At 47.5% G+C, this 23,351-nt stretch overlaps 1 protein-coding gene across 2 annotated transcripts in view; it reads left to right on the top strand.

Moving 5' to 3' along the window:
* VDR (vitamin D receptor) overlaps window positions 1-23,351 on the top strand; it is a 1,330,217-nt gene that overhangs the window by 439,963 nt on the left and 866,903 nt on the right. For both annotated transcript variants that reach the window (XM_078686550.1, XM_078686559.1), the window contains one exon: window positions 11,290-11,420. In XM_078686550.1, coding sequence (XP_078542676.1) covers window positions 11,290-11,420 — 131 coding nt within the window. The remainder of the gene's footprint in view (window positions 1-11,289; window positions 11,421-23,351) is intronic.

Genomic DNA, 23,351 nt, shown 5'->3' with positions numbered 1-23,351 from the left:
TTGTAAGCTCATGTTCTGGTTTGTCTAAACATTGGGAGTTTATTATGACCAATGAGACACTGTAGCTAGCTCGGTAAGGGGTTTGTTGGGTACTAAGGTGAGTTTTGGGTCACCCTAATTCGCTGAGGTTCCAATCCTCTATGCACAGTTCTGTGGGAGAACGGAAACCCTGCTACAGTTTCTCCTTTGATTTTGGAAAACATTTGTCATTGGTAAAGGAAGCTTGCATGTTTCTTTTATTGACCTACAGTCAGCCTTCAGTCTGGTCTCTAGACGTAAGTTATGGCATGTGTTGCATGGAATGGGGATGCCTAATGAGATTTTATCTTTAATATTTCGTCTCGATGAGGCTAACTATGGTAGAGTGCGTTGGGGTGACCAAGGCCAGCTCACTGATCCACTAAAAGTCAACAGGGGAGTCAGTCACGAGTTTGTCTTGGCACCAACTCTTTTTTCACTTTGTTTGAATAATGCAGTCCATTTTTTGTCTCTCCATCCTGTAGACGCTACCCTGCTTGGAAGGGAAAAAATTGTGACCCTATTATTTGCATATGACACCTTGTTTGCATCCAAAAAAGATTTCTGCAGTATGCAAGGCCTTTAGATCAACACGTCAAAAAATAATTATATGGCGATAAACCCCCATAAGTCCTATAGCGGGAGGACTAATCTAGGAGGGGTTTTGCCTTAGAGAGTAAACACCTTTGACAACTTGGGCATAACATTATCAGACCGCATGTCATGGAAACCCTTTGTGTCGCAGATGACCTTGAAGCATAGGCAAATAGTTGGTGCACGTATGAAAGAACATCTCACATTGCCCAGCAAACCAGTTGCAGCTGCCCTACAGATTTACAATTCCCTCTGTGGGGCCGAAATGTGGGGGCTTACTAAATTAGATGACCTGTCTTGATCCGAACATAAGTATTTGAGGCGTTTGCTGCTTTTGCCCTTGAGTACTCCAGTCTAACCTCTAAAGCTGGACATAGCAGGAAATCTATCACTGATCAGGCGAAGCTACGCCCACTGCTGTTTTGGAGGCAAATTAGGTCTACACCAGAATTGCTTCCCTATGCCAATACCCTAATGGAAGTTAGTATTTTGGATAAGTCCAACAAGATAGCTTGGATAAGCACTGTGAAGATATTGCTCTCTGATATTGGGCTGCAGTAAATTTGTGATAATACTGTTCCTGCTTCTTTTCTCTCAAAAGATCTTGTGAAACACGGTATTGGGAATGGGTAACACAAGCTGAGCTTAGTAACCCATATTGTGGATTACTCACAAGCGAGTTTCTGGATTTCAAATTGTTTAGTATCCTGGAAAAGTATCTAGATATAATCCAGGTACCGAATGATAGAAACCTCTACATCCAGTTCAGGATTGGTACGCTTCCTTTGAACACTTTTACTAGCAGTTGACATCATAATTCATCGCCGACTCCGTTATGTCATGGCTGCAATGCTGCTATTGAATCTGTTGCCCATGTAGTGTTTGCTTGCCCAGCATATGGGCTCCCATAAGCTAAGTGGATAAAACCAATTTGCAGGTAGTTGGGAACACGCAATTATGAAATAGCTTTGCAAATTTTAAGATCAGACGCTAGGCCCTTATCAGCTTGTGCTGTGGCATTTTTAGGGCACATGTGGGGCAATATGTGGAAAGTTCAAACGTCTTAATGTCATTATTTTATTCTAAAAACTATATATGGACTTTATTATTCAGCTGGTAGTTTTACACTTTTCCTTTTTTTTTTTTTTTTTTTTTTTAATATTTTATTGTTGCACAGTGAAAAACTCGGTCACATGTATACACATTTTTAAGTGTGGCCTCAACATTCAGCCACGTTACTTCGGCATTGCAACTTTTTATTTTAGTACATTAACGAGTAATTTAAAATGTATATGATTGGATATATGGCAATGACCATCATAAGCATCCTCCCTATAAGTACTAGCTACTCCCCATTATAAATGCAACACAGTGCGGCCTACTCAATCTGCGGGCTGTTCAATAGATCACCTCCAGTGTTCATCAGACCCACGCCAAGGTTCATCTCCCTCGACCCCTCCCTCTTATTCTAGGTCCTCGTCCTCCCCCTCGCTATCTAGGTCTTCACCCTCCGGCAAAGGCTCACAAATATCTCCCCTATAAGTGTTCCACGGGAGCCAAATTTTATTCCATTTACGTGGGTTACACCTTTGTTGATACACCGCCCTCTCCGTTATCGCCATATCCATATTTCTACACCATTGCGTTAGGGTAGGTGTGTCCCGTGCCCCCCATTTCTGCGCGATATCTCTCTTCGCTAACATCATACCGACTATTACCCACTGCCTCCCATATGTTGTCAGGTCGGTTGGGCCCCACACATTTAACAGGCAGATTCTGGGGTCAGGTGTGATGGAGACCTGTGATACCTGAGCCATTGTGCGTGTTATTCTCCGCCAATAAACCATGATTTCAGGGCATTCCCACAGAGTGTGAAATAGTGTACCCAGTGCTCCGCATTGTCTCAGACAGTGTGGGTGATCAGCTCTATGAATCTTATGTAACAAGACACGTGTATAATAGACTCGGTGCAGTATTTTAAACTGCACCAACCGAAATCTTGTCGATATGCCCGCCTCCCTGGGTGACGCTAATGCGGCATTCCACTCCTCCTCATTCAGTTCGCCCATCTCCTCCTCCCAGGTTATTTTCAGTTTTTGCAACGGGTCTGGCATATTATTTATTAATTTGCGATAAGTGAGGGAGGTGGCCTTACTTTCCATATATTCTGTCAGAAGCCGATCCTCTAACGGAGCCGACTCCGGGACCGTCGTCCCAGGCTCCAGCGTCGTCAGCAATGCGTGTCGGATCTGTATGTAATGGTACGTCTCCGTAACTCTCAAGTCGTATTGTTCCCTGAGGGTCTCAAATGGCACTACTCCTTCCCTTGTCCACAAGTCCCCAACCGTGGAAATTCCTATGACGTCCCACTGGTCAAAGCCCTTACAACTCCTCAGATTACCCAAGACTCTGGAGTCCCATAAAGGCGTCATACGCGTAATCACCCCTCCCCATTTCATTCGCGCTTGGGCTCTATGCCATATGGCTACGGTATGCTTAGTGGGGCCTCTCAGTTTCCTAATCATCCCCTTATTATAAAGCGGAGCCAAAAGGGTGTCCGCACCTAATTGCTGCCTATCCGCCAGGAACGCCGGGTCATCATTCGGCCCATGTATCCACTGGTTGATCACCTTAAGGTGTGCCGCCCAGTAGTACAGTTCCAGATTGGGGAGAGCTATCCCCCCGCTATACCAGTCCCTGACCAGTTTTAGATGTGCTACTCTCGCTGGTTTGTCTCCCCATATGAGGCCTGACAGCAGTGCCGATACCCGTCTGAAAAACGGTGGCGGAACCGCCGCTGGGGTGTTTTCCAGGACGTAAAGAAAGCGAGGCAGCGCCATCATTTTAAACAAAGCTGCCCTGCCTAGAAGAGTCAGGGGGAGAGTCTGTTCTTAGTCTCCTGAGTAATGGCTGTAAGTTCAGTTCTAGAAAGGTATCGTGGCTTCGCGTGATATTGATCCCCAGATATTTGAAAGAAACGTCGCTCACCAACAATGGACAGTCAGTGGGTAGCGCCGGCGGCTCTCCGTGTATCACATAGAGCACTGATTTCGCCCAGTTTACTTTGTAACCCGAGGCCAGCCCGTGTCTCTCACACACTGCCAGTAACGCCGGTATCCCCGTTGGTAGGTCCATCAGGTAAATTAACATGTCGTCCGCGTATAATGATACTCTGTCTTCCCAATCCTCCCCCCATCGCACACCCCTCAGCAGCCGAGTAGTCCTAATGACAGTGGCTAAAGGCTCCAGGACCAAAGCGAACAGCAGCGGCGAGAGCGGGCAGCCCTGCCTCGTACCCCTCCCCAGCAATATCTCTCTGGAGATAAGTCCATTTGCCGTCACTCGCGCCGTCGGGTTTTGGTACAATAGTTTAATCCAAGCTATGAATTTCGGCCCGAAACCCATATGTTCCAAAACCGCGAAAAGGTATTGCCACTCCACTAGGTCAAATGCCATTTTGGCGTCTAGTGAGAGGATCGCCGCCTGTTCCGTCAACAGTGGAGCCCGTGCCAACACCCCATGCAGTCGCCTGAGGTTCATTGCCGTGCTCCTATGTGGCATAAAGCCTGACTGGTCCGGGTGTATTAAATGCACCAAATGCGGCTGTAGCCTATTCGCCAGTAGTTTAGCTAAGATTTTGTTCTCAGCGTTGAGGAGAGAGATTGGGCGGTATGAGCCGCACTCTTCCGGCGGTTTGCCGGGTTTTGGGATTGTCACTATAGTCGCCGCACGCTGGTCGGGCGGCAGTTGACCCCGTTCCAGGCTATCCCGAAACATGTTACATAAGGGTGTGGAGAGCTGTTCCGACATCACCTTGTACCATTCTATCGGAATACCGTTAGGTCCCGCAGCCTTCCCTGGGTGCAATGCTGTTATAGCTATTTGAATCTCATCAGCGGTGATGTCTCCTTCTAGGTCGTCGATGCTGGCCTGCGACAAGACGCGAGTGGGTACGTCCACAAGGGACGTCTCTGCCATCTCACGATTCACCTCAGTATCGGGGGTGTATACCGCCTGAAAATGGTCCGCTAGTAGCTCAACTATCTGTGAAGGGTGGGATCGCAACACACCCGTACGGTCTTTCAGACTTAGAATGGCCCTCTGTCCCTCCCTCTTCCTATCTAACCAGGCTAGGAGTCTACCTGCCTTATCACCCACATCATACAGTCTTTGTTGCGTGGACGTTATTGCGTGCATCACCCCTCTGCGCACATGATCACAGTGACTCCGCTGGCATAGTTGGAGTGCATGTCGTGTAGTCGATGTCGGATTAGTCTCATGTTCTCTAGTGGCCAGTTCCAATTTGTTTTCGAGGTCTACAAGTTCCTGTTTTTGTGTGCGTTTATGTCGTGTAATCGCTGAAATAGCTAGCCCTCGAAGGACCGTTTTGTACGCCTCCCATAGAATTGAAGGAGACTCAACCGTCCCCTCGTTTTCGCTAAAGTAGGACCTAGTCCCTTCCTTCAGTGTTTTGGATATCTGTGGTATTTGAAGATAACCCGGGTATATCGGGAAGATACGTTTCCTCGTTCTTTCAGGGTTGGAAAGAGTCAGTGTCAGTGGAGAGTGGTCCGAAATACCCCTGGGTCTAATTTGTACATCTTCAATAGTGAGGAGGCCATGTCCTAGAGTCAAAAAGTAGTCAATCCGTGACAGACTGTCATGGACCGCCGAGTGGTAGGTATACTGCCTGTCTTCTGGGTGTAAGTGCCTCCATAGGTCCACCAAACCCTGTGCCTCCAGGAAACCATGTAGGCGTGAGGGCCCAGGTGATTGAGTACGTATCGAGAATCTATCATGTGCGCTGTGTGCCACAGTGTTAAAGTCCCCCCCCAGGACAAGATCTCCATCCGGTAAATCCAACAGAAACCTCCCCAGGTCAGGGAGGGCCACTGCATGCAGCGCCGGCGGAACATAGACCGAGACCACGTTCAGCGGCCTCCCTTCCCACTGACCATGTGCAGCTGCAAAACGTCCTTGTGTGTCTGTTTTTGTGGATTGGACAATGAACCCTGAGGAACGGTGCATGAGGATTCCTGTGCCACGGGACCCCTTCGTGAATTCAGAATGGGCGATCATACTGTATCCCTTCCTATCCAAGGCCCGTGTAGTTGTGCCCGTTAAGTGTGTCTCTTGCAATAGGACCAAGGCCGCATTAAACCTCCTTATACTTTGTAAAACCAGTCCCCGCTTGATCCTGTCCCCTAAGCCCCGTACATTCCAGGTCATAACGCCTAGTGGCGCTACCCGCTTCATCTCCTGACCCTCCCCCCCCCACCTCAGACCGCGTTGTGTGTGCCATAGGTACTGTGCGTGGATGTAGTATTGTGTAGCCATGCCTGAGCTCGATCATTGTACCTAAGTCCTGCTATGTGGTGCAAACTAGCCATATACCTCCTATCCATACCAACATTACAATACTCAAAACGCAAAACCCCCCCTCTCCCAACGCCCCCCCTCCCTGCCCCCCTGCTTAACGGACTCCAAACTGCCCGCCCCCCCAACTCAGCAGAGTGCCTGAACCCTCCCCAGAACATAGTACTTGCGCGCTGGGGTGAAGGACCCTCCGGAGTCAGCGGCCTCCCTCCTCACTCACGGAGTCCCTCCGCCCAGTGTCCATGGCGGCACGCCCGGGCAGCGGTACAAGTGAATCCTAATTGCACTCGGTAGAGATCATAGTTCTGCTGCATCTTCCGCTTCCTGAATTCCGTGCAAAGGTGAGCGTTGACTTGTTCCTTCTCCTGACGTTTGGGAGCCTTGGTGAGCCTCTCCATTTCTGTGTCCGGTCGGCCGATTGGATCGACGCGGCCTCGCTGCTGTTCTCCATCCCTCCAGCCAATCCCGTGCCGATTCCGGAGTTTCGAAAAACCACGTTTTATTGTCTGCCACCACCCTGAGCTTGGCTGGAAAGAGCATTGAGTAAGGTAGTTCTCTGGCCCTGAGTTCCTTTTTCACCTCAAAAAAGGTCCTTCTCCTCCGCGCCACCTCCGCCGTATAGTCCGGAAAAAATGCCAGTGTGGAGTTGTGGATTCGAACTGGTGGAGATGTCCGCGCCGCCTGCAGAATCGCATCCCTATCTCTAAAATTGAAGAGGCGCGCTATGACCGGCCGTGGGTTCGCTCCTTGTTTCGGGCGGCCTCCTGGTACCCTGTGCGCCCTCTCCACAGAGAAGAAGTCCGAGAGACCTTTCGGTCGCAATTGTTGTGTAGTCAGCTCCTCGACGTAGAGGTCCATGGCTCCTGTTCCCTCCGACTCCGGAACCCCAATAATACGGATGTTATTCCGCCTGGAGCGTCCCTCCTGATCGTCCAGCTTATCACGTAGGTCCTTGTTCTCTTTCGCGATCCGCTCCATGTTGATCTGCAGCTCGGAGACATCTTCCACCAAAGATTTAGTGACAACTTCCATCGATTGCACTTTCTCAGAAATTTTATGGAGATCCGCCCGCAGTAGTGTGATATCGGTCGATATCGTTCCCACCGTCATCTGCACCTGAGCCAGGGCCTTCATGACGTCGTCTATTGTCGCCTTCTTGCCCCCCGCCGACTCCACATTCTTGCCCTGGATCGATTTCGCATCAGGCGAAGAGGAGGGGGCTCTATCATAGGCAAACTTTTCTAACCGGGCCTGTGCGGCTCCACCTTTCGACCCCTTCCCGGCCATCTTTGTAGTGACCTCCGGCCCGGCGGCCCGGGGACGGTCTCGGCAGGCAAAATCCCCGCAGACACGCAGGCGAGAGGGAGATCACCCCCACGTAGATCACTCCGGAGTGGTGTGTGTCGCCCCAGCACAGTTACAGCTCCGTCGAGCCAATGGCGGGTGATGCCCCCACGAGAGCAGGGCGGCAAGAAACGGGAAACCCTCTGGGGTATGCAGGTCAGTTCTCCCCCATCACTCAGAACCCACAACGTCGGGGGTAGATTCCGCAGGTCTATGTATGCCTCCGCATGAATCGCTGCGACGCCACCACATGCACCCAAGCGATGCCGGGGGGTGCACCACACCTCATGTAATGCCAAGCGCGGTGAGTGCCCCGGTAGTCAGTGCAAAGGTACAAATGCGCTCCCTCGGGCCTAACGAGCCGCGGGGCTTCAGTACATCAGGGCCGGGTCCAGAGGGCAGCGCGCCGCGGCCAGTTGTCAGAAGTGGCTGGGCAGCAGCGCGGGTCTCAACTCCCTCGCGTCCTCACCCGGCAAGCCGTCTCTCCTCAGCCCCTCCTCTCACCAGCGGGTCCACGTTTCGGTGTGCAGCCCTCGCGGGCCAGAGCAGTGTCCGGTCTTCACCGCGGCTCACGCCGCCCCCAGGCCCTCCGGGTCCCCGGGTCTCACCTCCAACCGCCGGCAAGATGGCGCCCACGACCCTCGCGGCGATCAGGACACCTCCGCTGTCTCTCTCCAGCCGGGTGGGTCAGGCGAGTCCCACAAGTGGTCTCCTCTCGTCCGGCTGTATCTCTGGCGGCGGCCCCGTCCGGGGATACCTTGACTGTACGGGTACACGGACCCGAGCGGATACTTCCGGCGCGGCCTCTCCCGGATCGCCGCACTTCCTGTCCGCCCACCGCCGCAGGCGACTCCCCGGCTCACGATCTCCTCAGCGGCCTTGCCGGTCAGTGCACCACCTTCACTTCTCACATTCGGATCTGGAATCCGCCAATCCCCGTTTGTGCCGCCCGGTCCCGGGCTTCAGAACCTGTCCGTCCGTGACAGAAAGGTGACGGATTAATAGCCGGATTGTCAAAGAGGCCGCTTCAACTACGGAGCTTGCCCTCTAAGCTGCCGCCATCGTCGGCTGCTGGCCACGCCCCCCACTTTTCCTTCTTTTTAAGTCTCGCCTAGCATGGCAGCGCACATGCGCTGCTCGCTCTGCGAGGCTTCTTGTAATCGATTAACTTTTAGAAGTGGAGTGTAGGCTCCGCCCCGTGTTTTCATTGGCTTGCGTCATCGTACATGCTAAACGCTGGCCTCCAGTTGTAAGTGAGTTTTAGTCCCTCCTTGTTACTGCCCTGTCTCCTTTTGGCCCGCCCACACTGACTGGATCTTTTACTTGCGGTGTGATACTGTCTCCTTTAATTACTGGATAGGCCCTTTTTTCCCCATTTGCGCAATGGACCCTCTGTATCCTGGCTTCCTGTGCATCACTGCCGCCTGCTGTCTCCCTCACGTACCGGGATGGCTCCTAGTGTGCACCCTCCCTTCGGCTTTGGTTCTGTGTAACGGGATGGCTTCTGGTGTGCACCCTCCCTTGGGCTCTGGTTGCGGCCCGCTACGCCACTCTGCAGCAATGGCGGGGGCCCGAAGATGGCCTGTCCGCGTCCTGCGGAGTCAACATTGCAGTGCCAGCACCTCTGTCAGTACCATTGCAGTGCTTTCACTTTAACTGCTATTGTTAAACTGAAAGCGCGATGCAAAACTATACAAACTTTTTTTGCTAGCCTGCTATTTGCATTCTCCCTCCTGCTTTGCATTAAGAGCCTTCCCCCACTAGGCACAAACACAACCTTTCCCTTAATGAGGCAGCAACGCCTCTTCTCCTCCACTGCATTTGCTGCTCTGCCTGACCTCCTCCCTCCCACCAGGGGTCTCCCCGCTGCGCCATCGCACAAATCCACCTGCACTTTTGTAAGTATGCATTTATGTATGCTTGTGTTTTTCACACCACTCGTCAGAACCTTACACTCCGCACACAAAACTTCTCACATGAAACATACTACTACGTCATACTTCTCCAAGAAAGTATTCAGGGCTGCCTAGAACTGCTGTTTGCAGTGTGAGTGCTGCAAGGCCTCATTAGTGCAGTTGTGTGCTGTACAAATGGTCCATGACCCACCTGAAATCCGAGAACTTGATGCACACAGGAGTTAATCCCAACAAACCTGATGACACGATAATTGTGAGGGTGTGCGTGCATGCCTGCAGACGTGTGCGTCTGAGTGTGCACGTGTGTAGGAGTGTATGTGTGTGTGTGTTCTTGTTTATGTACATGCGTGCGTGTGTTGATGTATTTCCCCTTGGTAAGGCTGTATATGTATGTGCATGCTTGCTTAAGTGCATGTCTGTGTACACGTGTGTGTCTGTGTTTGTATGTATGTGCTGGTGCCTGCATGTGTGTGTGCATGAGTATGTGGGTAAATGTTTGCTTGTGTGTTTGCATTTATCCGTGTATGAGGCTTCAGCTAGCTGTGTTCCTGAATGTGGGCATGTCTGTGTATGCGTTTGTCTGTGTATGCGTGTTTCTGTGCCTACACGTTTGAGTGAGCCTCTCTGTGCAACTATATTTAGTCAGACGCTTTTTTAATAGCACATAAAAGGCACTGACAGTGGGTGAGAGCGCTTTACTGAGAACAATATTTGTGACAATAACTACTACTACTACTAAACATATGAAACATTGAGGAGCTGAAAACACAACAATACAAACAAAATGGGGCTGTTACACACCTGAACGTGTTGTCCTCCTTTGTTTTACCTTTGTCTACTTTGTATTTATTGCTCCTTGTTCTATGTAGTGCTTTGAAGCTGATGTCTTGGCATATAAGCACTATATACATTGAATACAAGTATTCTAGTAATAAAAACAACTAAAACATATTCAATAAGTGAACAAAACAGCATATGTAGTAAAATGTCAAGTTTTTTATAAGCTGTGTTTTATGCCAGGAAGTAATTTTAATTACTTAAAACTGTGCCAATCAGGATTGGTTAGTATTTTTTTTACAAAAAGGACATTTCTCTTTATTATAACTATGTTAATACTACATGAAAACATACATATTTATACTTATTTTATTAAGGTGGCGAGGGCATATCTATTGCATAAGTAAACAACTTTGACATTTACAATACCAATAGCTCCAAATCAGACAAATGCGAGACCTATTGCATTTCCAATGCTTGTTCTATTATAGCTGGTATTTTAGAGTTGTTTTTATTACCATGCATTGCAGAATCCAACTAACCGTGACATTGGCGCATCAATTTGATGTACTTTGAGTACTGCACATGTTTTATTTATTTATCTTTTTCTAATGTTGCTGCTTGGTCCGCGATGATGCGAAAACCTTTATGTAATAAATGCCGAAATAAAGTTGTTAAATGTAAATGACTCCTTAGGGGCACTGATGTATTGAAAGCAAGTGGTGCAGTTCCAGTTCCACTGTTAATACTTTTTATTTGTGTTTCAGGATTGCAGCAGTTGCCCACTAAATATTTTAACTTGTTTTCAGAAGCAGATTCTCTGCAAGCAAACGCTGTTTAACTATGGCTAAAATATTTCTAGTTTGGGAAAGCAATGCGATGTGCCCAGTGTTGAGTCAAATTATTTGTTTGTATGAGTAGTTTATACCGTTCCTTTGGTGAACCAAAATTACAATGTGGGCAGTCACTGAAGTATTTTTGAACATAAGCTGAACTTGTACATGCATTTTAGGAATAGATCGGACTTTGAAAACATTTTGGGCTGCTTCTTTCGTACAGCATATGTGTTTAAGCATTTCCCAAATGTTGTTTGATTTGTGGTAACACCCCAGCGTTCCCAAAAAATATAAAATAAACAAGCTAGTAAAACGTGAAAATAATGCGTTTGATATTTATTATTGTATGGTTTAGATAGTTTCCTTTTTTAGCTTTCTGCTCAGTTTGTTCTTCACTCGTTGTTAAAAAAATATCTATATTTGTGTAGGAGGAGCATGAAAAGGAAGGCAATTTTCACATGTCCATTTAATGGTGATTGCAGAATAACCAAAGATAACAGACGTCACTGTCAATCTTGTCGACTGAAGCGCTGCATTGATATAGGCATGATGAAAGAATGTAAGTATAACAAGTTTTTTTCCCTATATTAAAAAAAATCAGGTAAGTTAATGTAGGCTACTTGGTTTACACATAATTATAATAAACTTTGGAGGATGCACAGCTGATGGCCACACTCCTGCAACACGCTTTGCCAACTTAAACACGCTCCTTCTCTGCTGAGGGACCTGCTACATCATCATTTCCCGTCATTGTCCTAGCCCAGGTAGAATTGTATGTCATAGTGCCCGCAACCACAGTTTCGGAGAGGTTTTTTACAGGCCTGCCAAGTATCACGCATCACGGGTGACACTAACGCATTTCAGTGCGGTGTTGCCGCATCGCCGCACTGAAATGCATTTGTCACGCATTTTGCCACAGACCCCATGGCTACCCACTTTGGTGATAGGGTGCGCCGGCGTCTCTGACACCCGTGTGGGCGCTCCTGGCCGCAGTAGAGAACTTAACTCAATGCAGGCAGCAGCTCAATGGTTAATGATCTGTGCCTCTCAGACTCAGTGCTTGCTACAATGTAAATTCCCGCCCGCTGAGGCGCACGGCTGTAAATCACACTGTCAATCAGTTGTGACGTCATTTCCTCCTGGAACAGGAGAGGTCCGAGGTGAGCAGAAGCGGCAGGGCTGGGGACTCGACTAGAGGAGTTGCTGTGTGGTGTCGGTGCGCGCGGTGTCTCTCTGTAAGTCTTACTTCTTTAGACTGTATGAGAGAGTATTTATTTATTTATTTATTTATTTATTTATTGATTGAAAAGTTTTGTATAGCGCTAGCTGGACCCAAGGGTATCAGAGCGCTTTACAGCAGGTACAGAAATGTGCCTTAGCGGCGAAGGAGTATTCCACATTTGGACAACTTGAGGGCATTATACATAACCTAATTATACAGAATCTTAGGGACTCAAAGGGTGAGGGGTACTATGAACACCCTCTTTCAGTTCAGGAGGACTCCAGGAAGAGGGCTTTGAGTAAAGTCTTGAATTTCGGGAAGTGGGAGGTCATTCTGATGTGTGGAGGGATGTTGTTCCAGATCCGGGGTGCATTGCCCGCAAAGGATTTATTTATGGTTTTGCATTTCCGTGATTTCAAGGGAATGAGAAGAAGCGTGTTGGAGCTTCCGAGGTTTCTGGACTGGCCAGCCCTTTTGAGTTTCGCGGCCAGGTATTCTGGTTTGCCTGTGTGTAGGGCTTTGTGAGTGAGACATGCTGTTCGAAAGTTGGCTCGTTGTTCAATGGGGAGCCATCTCAGATCCTTGAGCGCAGGAGAAATGTGATCGAATTTCTTTGTTCCTGTGACCATTCTAGCCGCAGCATTGAGGGTGGTTTTCAATGGGTCTAGGTGTGATTTAGCTGATCCGGTCAGGGCTGCGATTCCATAGTCAATTCTGGAAAGCACCAGTGCTTGAGTGGCCTGTTGAAGGTCCTTTGGGGGCAGGAAGGGTTTTATTTTGTAGAGAAGTTTCAGATTGAGGAAGGCGCTTTTGGCGGAGCTCGCAATATGTTTTTTCATGTTTAGTTTGGGGTCTAGGGTGATACCCAGGGACTTGACAGAGTCTTGCGGCTTGAGGGTGCCATTGAGGGCGTCTATGGCTTTGAGCCATTCTTCAATTTGGGGGTTTTCATTTCTGTTGGAGATAATTAGAACTTCAGTTTTTTCTTGATTCAGCTTCAAGTGGTTCTGTGTGAGCCATTGTTGAACGTCTTTGAGTGTGTCATTAAGTTTGAGAATGTCGTCCATAGAGGTGGTTTCCAGATAGAGCTGCGTGTCATCGGCGTAGAGGTGGAAGGGGATGTTAGAATTCCTGAGTATTGTGGTGAGGGGTTCCATGTAGATATTGAAGAGTTGGGGGGAGAGTACTGATCCTTGTGGGACTCCTCTACTGACTGGTAGGGGGTCGGATTCAAAGTTTTTGATTTTCACTCTTTGCGAGCGATTGTGTAGAAAGGAGGAAAACCAGTTAAGTACCATCATTTCCAGACCTGCTCTTTCTTGGAGGACTTTTAGGAGCAGAGTGTGGTCAACAGTATCAAACGCGGCCGATAGGTCAAGGAGAATGAGAAGGCAGCATTGGTCTGAGTCAAGTGATTTGTGTAGATTGTCTATGACGTTTAGGATGGCGGTTTCCGTGCGGCATCCAATCAATTTTATTTATTATGTTTTTGGCTCTCAGAAGAGGGCCACATAAAAATATACAGAATTAGGCACACAACAATTACATTACAAAAAGAGCAAGAAAAGAATATATCCTTTAAACATCCTAAGTTACACAAGACTGACATATAAAACTACAAAAATCGGACAGTCAAGAAACATCTCCAGAGACATATTAATAAATAGCTAAGAACCCTTTAAAAAAGTTAAAAATATGGAAGCAGAACATTTCGTTAGGAGGGCAATAAAGTGCAGACAAAAAATCGTTCAAAGTGACAATGCCTAGATGCAAACAGATAACTTTTAACCATCTAAAGCGCAATTTACGGAGCGCGGGGCAAATCAACAGCACATGCATACAGTCCTGGATATTTACTTTACAAAAATTACACAAGGGAGAGGAGCCGTACCATTTAGATAACAGTCGGTTTAAAGGTAAAAGATCATAGCGAAGCAGAAACCAAAATCTACGGATACCATGCGGTAGGGTCCATGTTACATAGGGTTGTGGAAGTTTCATCAGATAGGAATCAAGGAGAGGATCTACCTTCCTTTTTCCACAAATTACTTTTTTATCCGACTGGAAACATAAGTCCCATGAAGCTGCTTTTAAAACAAGTTTTAACTGTAAAGAAGAGTACAAAAACAAGGCAGTTTCATCTAATTTTAGAAGGGTTACAGCTTTTCAAAAGTTACGAACAAGTTGAGAAAACTCATTAAAATTACCCAATAATTCACTTTTGAGGAGAGCTCTCATTGTCCCTACCTCTGCTCTTGCCAGACAGGCCACCCATCTTACAAGGGCCGATAATCCCTGTACCCAACTACTCCTAATACCAAAGTCGAGCCTACAGGCGGCCAGAGAGCACGCAGTATTTAGGGAGGAAAGAGATCTTAGGAGTTTCCCCTCAATCTTATGGCAAAAGTCCCAATTTTTCACATCTATAAGTTCAATACCATACAAGATTGTAGCGGGGATTTTAGATCTGTACACTTCCAATAAAATCGGAAAGTGCCGTTTCCCCGTTGCATGGTATAGGGAATTTAAACCTTTGCCATGGGCAATAGCTTTGCGTGTACAATGCTCTATGTGGAGCTTCTCACTCAGGTTAGCCGTAATAATTTTCCCCAAAAAAGTATAGGACTTCACAACCTCTAGTTTTTGGCCCCCGATAAACCAACCAAAATCAACAGAGCGGCACCTCTTCGTACCAGCTATACACATAACTTTACTTTTAGAAATATTAATCTTCATGTGATGAGCTACAGCGAAAGTATGGAGAGCATGAAGCCGATTTGCGAGTCCTTTGGGGGTTAGATGAAGGATAAGGACATCATCGGCATACATCAGGCAAGATATAGGGGTCCCCCCAACCACCGGGGCGATGCCCTCTCTGGAAGACAAGGCGGCGGGTAGGTCAACCGTGTACAGGGAAAACAGGAGGGGGGCCAACAAACAGCCTTGTTTAAGGCCATTCAAAGAAGGAATTATATCCGATAACCCCCTTTCGCCCCCCAACAGGACCCTACACCAGGTCTCTGTATGTAGAGCCCGCACCAGCTCCAACAGATAGGAAGGAAGACCAAGCACTGCCAATTTTCTCCACAGCGTTCCACGGTCCACTTTGTCGAACGCTGTGGAGAAATCAATAAAGGCCGCATACACCACCCCTCCTCTCACCTGAACAAACTTATCTGTAACCACATGAAGAGCAGTAAGGTTGTCTAGCGTACCGTGGTCCCTACGGAAGCCAGTTTGTTCTAATGGCAAAATATTATTCTCCTCTACCCAACCGGAGAGGGATTTTAGAAGACATTTCGCAAACACCTTTCCGATGGAGTCGAGGAGAGCAATCAAACGATAATTACTGGGGCTGTCCCTAATTCCCTTCTTAAAGATAGGGACCAAAATACTTCCCCTCCAAGAGGTAGGAACCTTTTTCGTCAAAAAACATGCTTTAAACAGGGGATACAGGATTTTACTCCACCTTGCAGGATCCGACTTCAGGACCGTCATGGGGAGTTCATCGGGTCCCATTGCCCCGGAGACCCGCATGCTTTTTATAGCTATCTCAATTTCTTTCTCAGCGGGGTAATTAGTAGGACCCACGGGTGTAACACTAATGGCGGTATCATTACCTGGATTAGCACCAATGGCAATATCATCACTTAAAATCCCGTTCCCTGCATAGAGGTCCCGAATATAGGAAATCCATACCTCTTCCGCTATAGGGATCGGGGAGGGGCCTAGTCTAGAACCGCACCCCTTGCCAATTATAGTCAAAAATTCTCGGATCCTGCCGTGGACAACAGATTCCCTCAAATTAATCCATACATTGTCCTCCCTTGCTTTTTTTAATTTTAACTGGAATCTACTTCTCTTTCTTTTTAGCCTTGATATTTCTTTTCCACGTTCCATGACTCTATCAAGATATTGTTCGCGGACTAGTTTATTTATTTCCTTGTTCAGGCTACGCAGTGTACTCGGGACCGCAACCCTATTTCTAGGTCGGGAAGCTTTTTTAGCATAAGAGATAATGTTGCGCACAAATTCTTCAAAATATGCTATTTCATTCCCATGCCACTCATTTAAAACTAATAGGGTATCGGCTAGGAAATCCTGTACCCCATTAATGGCTGAGGGATTCCAATAGCACCTTCCCGAAGAGGCGTGAAAAGCGGCATCACTGCCGTTAAGAGACCAAGGTGCAATTGTCAAAGGCTTTAAGGAAATAGTAACAAGCAGTATACTATGGTCGCTCAAAGGAGTAAATATAATCTTAAAGTCCTGAATAAAAGGGAACAAACCAAAGTCTGCAATTGCATAATCCAGAATAGAGGACCCAAACGGAGACTTGTGAGTAAATTTTGCGGGCACGTCAGACGGAAATCTCCCATTTAATATAAGTCCATCGACGGCCACTAATTCTTTTAGCAAAATCTTCCCTCTTTTGTTTGTCACTGATTTATCAGGGAAGAGTGCTTGCGGGACAAAATACGCCTCTTCTTTAGGTTTATTCCTAAACAGATCCAGACTAACATTGGAGATTTTGCAATTCAAGTCTCCTACCAGCAGAATGTCCGGAGGGGATGGGACATTTTTAATAAGATCAATGTATCGAAATACCTGCTGTAAAATCGCATTAAAACACTCTTCCGGAGGAATATAAACATTCACAATTACAATAGGGGACTTTATGCCGTTATTAAACAGATTGTCAATGGTTATAGCATGAAAAAGTTTGCTAGAATCTATATAATGGGTGAATTTCCAGTGCAATTTATTTGATAATAAACAAGCGATTCCTCCCCTGGCGTGACCTTTCTTAGAAGGGACGGCAGGGACTTCCAGGACATAATAATCCATAGAGACCTTCAGCGTATCAATACACCACGTTTCCTGTAGGCAGATCACATTTGCTCCTAGAGAAAATAGAAACTCAAATTTCTCTGGGCTACTGTGAATCCCTGCAGCGTTCCAGGAAATAATCTTTAGTGGGGTGTTAAAGATGCTGAAACAATCTAGGATCATCTTTTGATTTAGTAGATAAGGCACTGTGCAGCCAGTTCCACCGATTATTGTCCTCTACCAGAGAGGAGTTCTGAGTCAGCGGAAGTGGCTTCACTTGTGAGACCGAGCGTTTTCCCTTAGATACCCAAATCTTCAGGTCTCTAAGAGGAGAGGCTACCCCATTTTGTTCCTCCCTTCTAAATACCTCCCCGCAAAACGGGTTAATATTACCAAGGTTAAATATCGGGAGAATATCAATGCCTGTACGCTGGAAATTCTCAGCTTGCTGTAGTATCAAATTTACAATGATAGGAGAATAAAATTTCACCCTTATACTCGTTACCTTAATTTCACCAAACAGGGAGACTAACTCAATATCCCTAGTTTGGATATGATGGAGACTGTCAATCTCACTAAAACGCTTAAGAAGCCAAGCTCTGTTTAAGGGCAAGTCAACGTCAAATAAAGGTAAAAAGTCTAACACGAGAGTTTCTACTGGAGCTTTAAAAGTTGTCAAAGGGCAATCCGGGAAATGGCGGTCTCCATTCTCTGAAACTACAAGGAAAGGAGAGGCCAAGGGGTTGAGGGACCCAGACGGATTTTGAATTGAAACTCCAGTTGCGGATGGTAGGGAGAGACTGGTAAGAGGGCCCCCCGTTTGTGGAATAGATTCCAAAGACGTTGGGGGACACAATTCACTTTCTACCTTAAAGAAATTACTAATAGGTAAGTTCGGTTCAATATCAATATCTGCCTTTTCAGGTATAGAGGATGGCTCCAGATCGATCACTTCATTCTCCAGTGCAGACAAAGAATTTTGAAAAATTATCCGACGCTGCCTTTTCTTCTTATATTTACGAGTTGGTTTCCTTTTATTCCCCTTATTGCTTCTAGATTTACCATTTTTTACCTTTACCTCATCTTTATCATCAATAGGTTCTTTTTTATTTTCAGACACGAAGATGGGAAATAAGTCTTGAACCACTTTAGGGTCAGATATGGATTTATTTTCCTCCATTATCTCAAGAACTGAGTTATTTATACAGTTCGGCACTGCAGTTAAGGGAATAGCTGCAGTATGTGGTATCAAAACTGATGTCCCATCCTTCGTGTCAGAATCCACTGAAGCCACATTTATTTCCCCTATCGGCCGACTATGTTCGGTCATAAGGGAAACACTCCTCATATCCGGTGACTTTTGTAACAATGACTTCAGTATTTGGGTAACGGATTCCAAAATACAGTCCGAATTGCCAACAAATTTCCCCAAAAGAGATAAAATAGAGGCAAGTAATTGTTCCAAGGCAATCATGGATTCAGAAATTGGTTTTTCACATGCTTCCAGTGGACGGCAAATTCCAGATAGATTAAGACCCGGGGTCCCGGAAGCGACTAACAAATCAGACATATCCTGATCATTCAATGATGGTGTACTACTATACAACATTAGACCCGATGGGGTAGCACCCCCTGAAGATTTAATAGGGGCCATGGACTCCATTTTCGCTATATCTACATACCGGCCGCAAAGTTCATGGTCAATAGATAATGCGGAAAAATCACCCCCCAACCTATCCTTCGGTGGGGTTTGAGGCATAGGGGGAAGATTCGTAGGTTCCCTCTCAAGTACTACAGAAGTGAGTTTACTCTCTCCTTTCCCTTCGGAAAAAACAAGGGAAGAAGACACCACTGGCACAGATGGAGGCTGCGCAAAAGAAAGCGGCGGGCATGTAATAGCTTGCATATGGACTTCCTGGGCCGAGACACAGGGGGCCTTTTTAGTAGAAAAATTAACGTTCTTAGGGGAGGGCACATCCCAAAGCTCATACAGATGGCATTGACCCTTAAGGGGGGGATTGTTTACCGATTTATTTCTCGTACGAGTAGTTTCATTATTTGCACCAAGCAAACCTCCCACTTCCCTTCCAGACCGCAATTTCTTAAACATCTTTTAGAAAATGTGTCCCCAAAATTATATTAAACAATGATTCTCCACCGGATGGGTGAACACAAAATTAGTACAATATACCACAATAATAAAAACAGTCCTGGAGATGCAACAAAGGCTGCCCGAGAATAAAGTCCGAGGAAGGTACCAGTCAATTTAGATGGATGATTTCTTCCACAGACAGTCAGGCGTATTTCCAATAGGAGAAAGGATAAGACACTTCAATACGAAAATACAGTAGATGAAAATAACCGGGCCCAGCCCAGCCTACCTCGGCCACTGAGGGCCACAGAGGGCCCGCCCTTTGCCCGGGCTTCGCCCCGTGCTCCGTCCCGCGCGCGTCCCGCGTTGCGCAAGAGCGGAGTCAGCTGATAAGGAGGAGGTTGGGGGCGTGGCCGCCGGGGGAAGAGGCAGCAGCTGTGTACAGCTGAGGCTGCTGGACCTCGCAGTCCCCCGGTATGCTCCAGGTGCTGTCACTGGCTTTAGCCTCTACCTGGGAGCGCGTTAGCAATCCACCGACTGTGGAGCCGCTCACACCAGGGAGGACGGGGCAGAAGGCGGTGAGCGGCACCCGCGGAGCGGGTGTCGCGAACAGTGGCAGGAAATGCAGGGGAGCACGCAGGTCTACTCCTCACGGAGATCAGGGCAATCCCAAGAAGCAGGAAGCAGAAAGCGCCCACTCAGCCGGATCCAGGCAGTGTTTGACCACGAAGGCTGGGGGCGTGGCCGCCGGGGGAAGAGGCAGCAGCTGTGTACAGCTGAGGCTGCTGGACCTCGCAGTCCCCCGGTATGCTCCAGGCGCTGTCACTGGCTTTAGCCTCTACCTGGGAGCGCGTTAGCAATCCACCGACTGTGGAGCCGCTCACACCAGGGAGGACGGGGCAGAAGGCGGTGAGCGGCACCCGCGGAGCGGGTGTCGCGAACAGTGGCAGGAAATGCAGGGGAGCACGCAGGTCTACTCCTCACGGAGATCAGGGCAATCCCAGGAAGCAGAAAGCGGCATCCCTTTCTAAAACCCGATTGGTGGGGGTCGAGGAGCTTGATGTTCTCTAAGTGTTGGGTTAACTGTGGGAGAACGCATTTTTCCAGTGTTTTGGATAAGAGAGGAAGGTTTGACACGGGTCTAAAGTTGTTCATGTCTCCGAGTCCAACCCTGTTTTTTTTAGCAGCGGCGTGACTTGGCCGACCTTGAGGCAGTCAGGGATAATACCCGAGCTCAGCGAATGGTTGATGATTTTGCACCAGATTGGGGCTAGGGAGTGTTTTAGGATTTTGGTCAGATTGGTAGGAAGCTGATCCAAGGAGTGGGATGATGGTTTTGCGTTTGCGATCAGGGTGACGATCTCTGCTTCCCGAATCGGCGTGAAGACGGACCATTGAGTGGGTGGGATTGATACGGTGTGATCAGTCAGTGATGGGGTCTTGTCTCCCTGAGAAAGGAGGGGTTTGAAATGAGGGAGAGGTCGATCTTGGTGATTTTATCGTTAAAAAAGCTGGCAAAGTTGTCGCATTGTTCTTTAGAGGACACTGAGTCGGATGTGATAGGTTTGGATGTTTGGCTTCTGATGATGTTGAAGAGCTCTTTGGGGCGGTTTTTGGCTTTATCTAGTGCGGAGCAGAAGAAAGAAGATTTTTTGTCCTTGATAAGTTTGTTATAGTTTCTGCGAGCTGCCATGAGTTGTTTGCGGTGATGGGCGGAGGGATTGCTCCTCCAGCTTCTTTCAAGGGATCTGAGAAGTCTTCTTTCATCATTGATGTCAGAGGAGAACCAGGATCTCGATGGAATGTTTCTGTCTTTTTTTAGTTTCAAGGGCGCCAGGCGGTCAAGGGTGGCCGTCAGATTGGAGTGGTAGAGGGAGGTGAGGTCTGTGGTTGAGAGGTGCTCCGTTGTGTTCGGGAGAAGAGTGCTTAGTTCCTCTTCTAGGATGTTCTGTGGAACTTGGGCAATGTTCCTGATCCATTTGGAAGGGGCTTGATTAGTGTGTCGAGTTGGCGCTGGTTGGTTGATATGGAACAGAATTAAGTGGTGGTCTGACCAGTCTACTGGAATGACATAGTCAATGGTGATTATGTGTTTGTCCGCAATGATTGCGTCAAGTGTTGCTCCTCTGTAGTGTGTTTCTTCAGAGCAGTGTTGTGTGAGTTCGTTTCCTACCAGAAGGCTGTTGAGGGATTGGATGAGCGGGTTGTCTGTTTCGTTCCATCTAATGTTGAGATCGCCCAGGATTATGTTGTTGGTGTTGTTGAGCGCGCATTGGGTGATTAGGTCAAAGAGTTGCAGACCAAATTCCTTAGAATTACCAGGAGGGTGGTAGAGGAGATGGCAGAGTGTTGAGCTCTTAGCGCAGGATTTGATGTTGATAGAGAGGCATTCAAAGGAGCTATACAAGCATGATGAGCTTTCTGAGATAGCGAGGTTAGTTTTGTGGATGATAGCCACACCTCCGCCTCTCTGCTTGAGGCGGTCTTTTTGAATGATTGAAAATCCTGGTGGGACCAGCATGCCCATGATGGGGGCGGTGAGTTGAGCCAGGTTTCAGTGATAAAGGCTACATCAATATCATGAGAGAGTGCGTTGCTGTGGACTATGCATTGCAGGAGAGGCAATAATTTACATTAAAACCGGCCGCGGTGGGGACGCGCAGGCACAGCAACCTCACCTGCTGAAATAATCACAGACAGGGTCAGGCGTCATCATGGCAGCGCGGCGGCATGATCACAGGCGCCGTATGATGACAGGGCGCTGCAGGGAGACTGCACGCAAATAATCCAGTTTTCGTGCAGGTCACCTGCTCCCTGTCGAGGCAGAATTGTGGTCTGCAACGGAAGCAGTCACAGCACGCTTGCTCCCTTGGCCATGGCTCGTTGTCCCAGTTGAAGCTGCACCCCTCCACACATGGCAGCTTTCAGAGAGGGGCAAGAAGCTGTGCACCCCGGGCTAGGGAGAAGCAGCGCAATGATGAGACCAAGTCCAGCTCCTCTCCACTCCAAAGCCTTGGTGCCTGGATCTGTGTGAGGCCGGCGGGGCAGGGACAGTCGGGAGCACAGTGGGCAATAAACAGGGCCGTCCGATTGAGAGACAGTTGAGCTGTCAGGCCAGGCCTGGTGTTGGAGCGGGGCTCTCCTGGGGCCATCAGCGGGAGGCAGTTAAAACAAAGCTGGAGTCTCTTGCCTCAGGCTAGTCTATTTGCAGGTATAGCAGTGACTGCGACCACCGCACAGTTCGAGGTGGCACAGACCTTTTAAAATCATAATACGACTCAAAAATAAAATGTACTTTGAGCCTGCCTAGCTGTTACCTAAATTAGTGCCTCCCACTTTCAGCTTTCCAATGCAGCCGTGCTTACGGCTCATGTTGCTCACGGAAGTCCAGTAAAGTTGCAAGTCACTCTGCTGATTATAATTAAATTATGAACGTCTTCCAGACCGTTTTATGTATTTTCTGCAATTTTGACTAGAGTCTGTTAAATAAAAGCTGTTTAACAATTATTTCTTACGCTTTTAAGCAGTTGACTTAGAGTTTCTCGTTGCTCAAAGGGGTGCAATTTCTGATATTTATGTTTCCCTCATCTTCATTGCTTGATTTTGCTCGTGAGAAAGTGTCACTCATAGTCGTTGAAATGTCACTCATAATTACACTGAAATTATGACAATGTCACACGTGGCAATCTAAACCTTTGGCAGCTATGCTTTTAGGGCTTTGGTAACTGCGGGCATGTTGTTCAATGCCCATTCAGATACCCTTTCTTCGCACCAAAGGCTAGATATAGTAGCATTAGGATACCTAATGTACACAACCAACGACTCGCATATATTAAATTACGCATCACCTCCAGTTTCACTTGCCCATACTCCCTGCATCTACCAAAGCATAAGTGAAGGATGCTCCTTCTCCCACGTTGCAGCAGAGACCTGGAACAGTCTCCCACACACCTCCCAACCATCACCTCACTTCTGGAATTCTGAATGGCCCTCAAGACCTGGCTGTTCGAATAAACCTCTGGGACCTGCAAGAGCCTGGATATCCTATCTTGTGATTAGCCGTGCTGTATAAATTCAGATTGATTGAAACTCTTTTGAGTTTCATTAGCGATTCCTAGTCGGTTGCAGATAGATATGCCTCAATGCATGTTAAGGTAGGGCGTAATTTGCGAACCATTGGGAATCACAGCCATCACAGGAAGGGTGGTCTGCTTAGGTCAGCAGACCACTATGTCTGTGATTGCTTTTTCATAAAACAATATATATATTTTTCAACCGGATGTCTTCAAAAAGAAAAAATGAAGCTTTGCAATTTCGTTTTTTAAGAGTAGGCAGTGGTTTGTGTG

This window comes from Lissotriton helveticus, chromosome 1_1, assembly GCF_964261635.1.
Source record: "Lissotriton helveticus chromosome 1_1, aLisHel1.1, whole genome shotgun sequence".
Lineage (NCBI taxonomy): Eukaryota > Metazoa > Chordata > Amphibia > Caudata > Salamandridae > Lissotriton > Lissotriton helveticus.
Note: the sequence above shows the minus strand (reverse complement) of the source record. Positions and strands in the feature narration are given on the sequence as shown.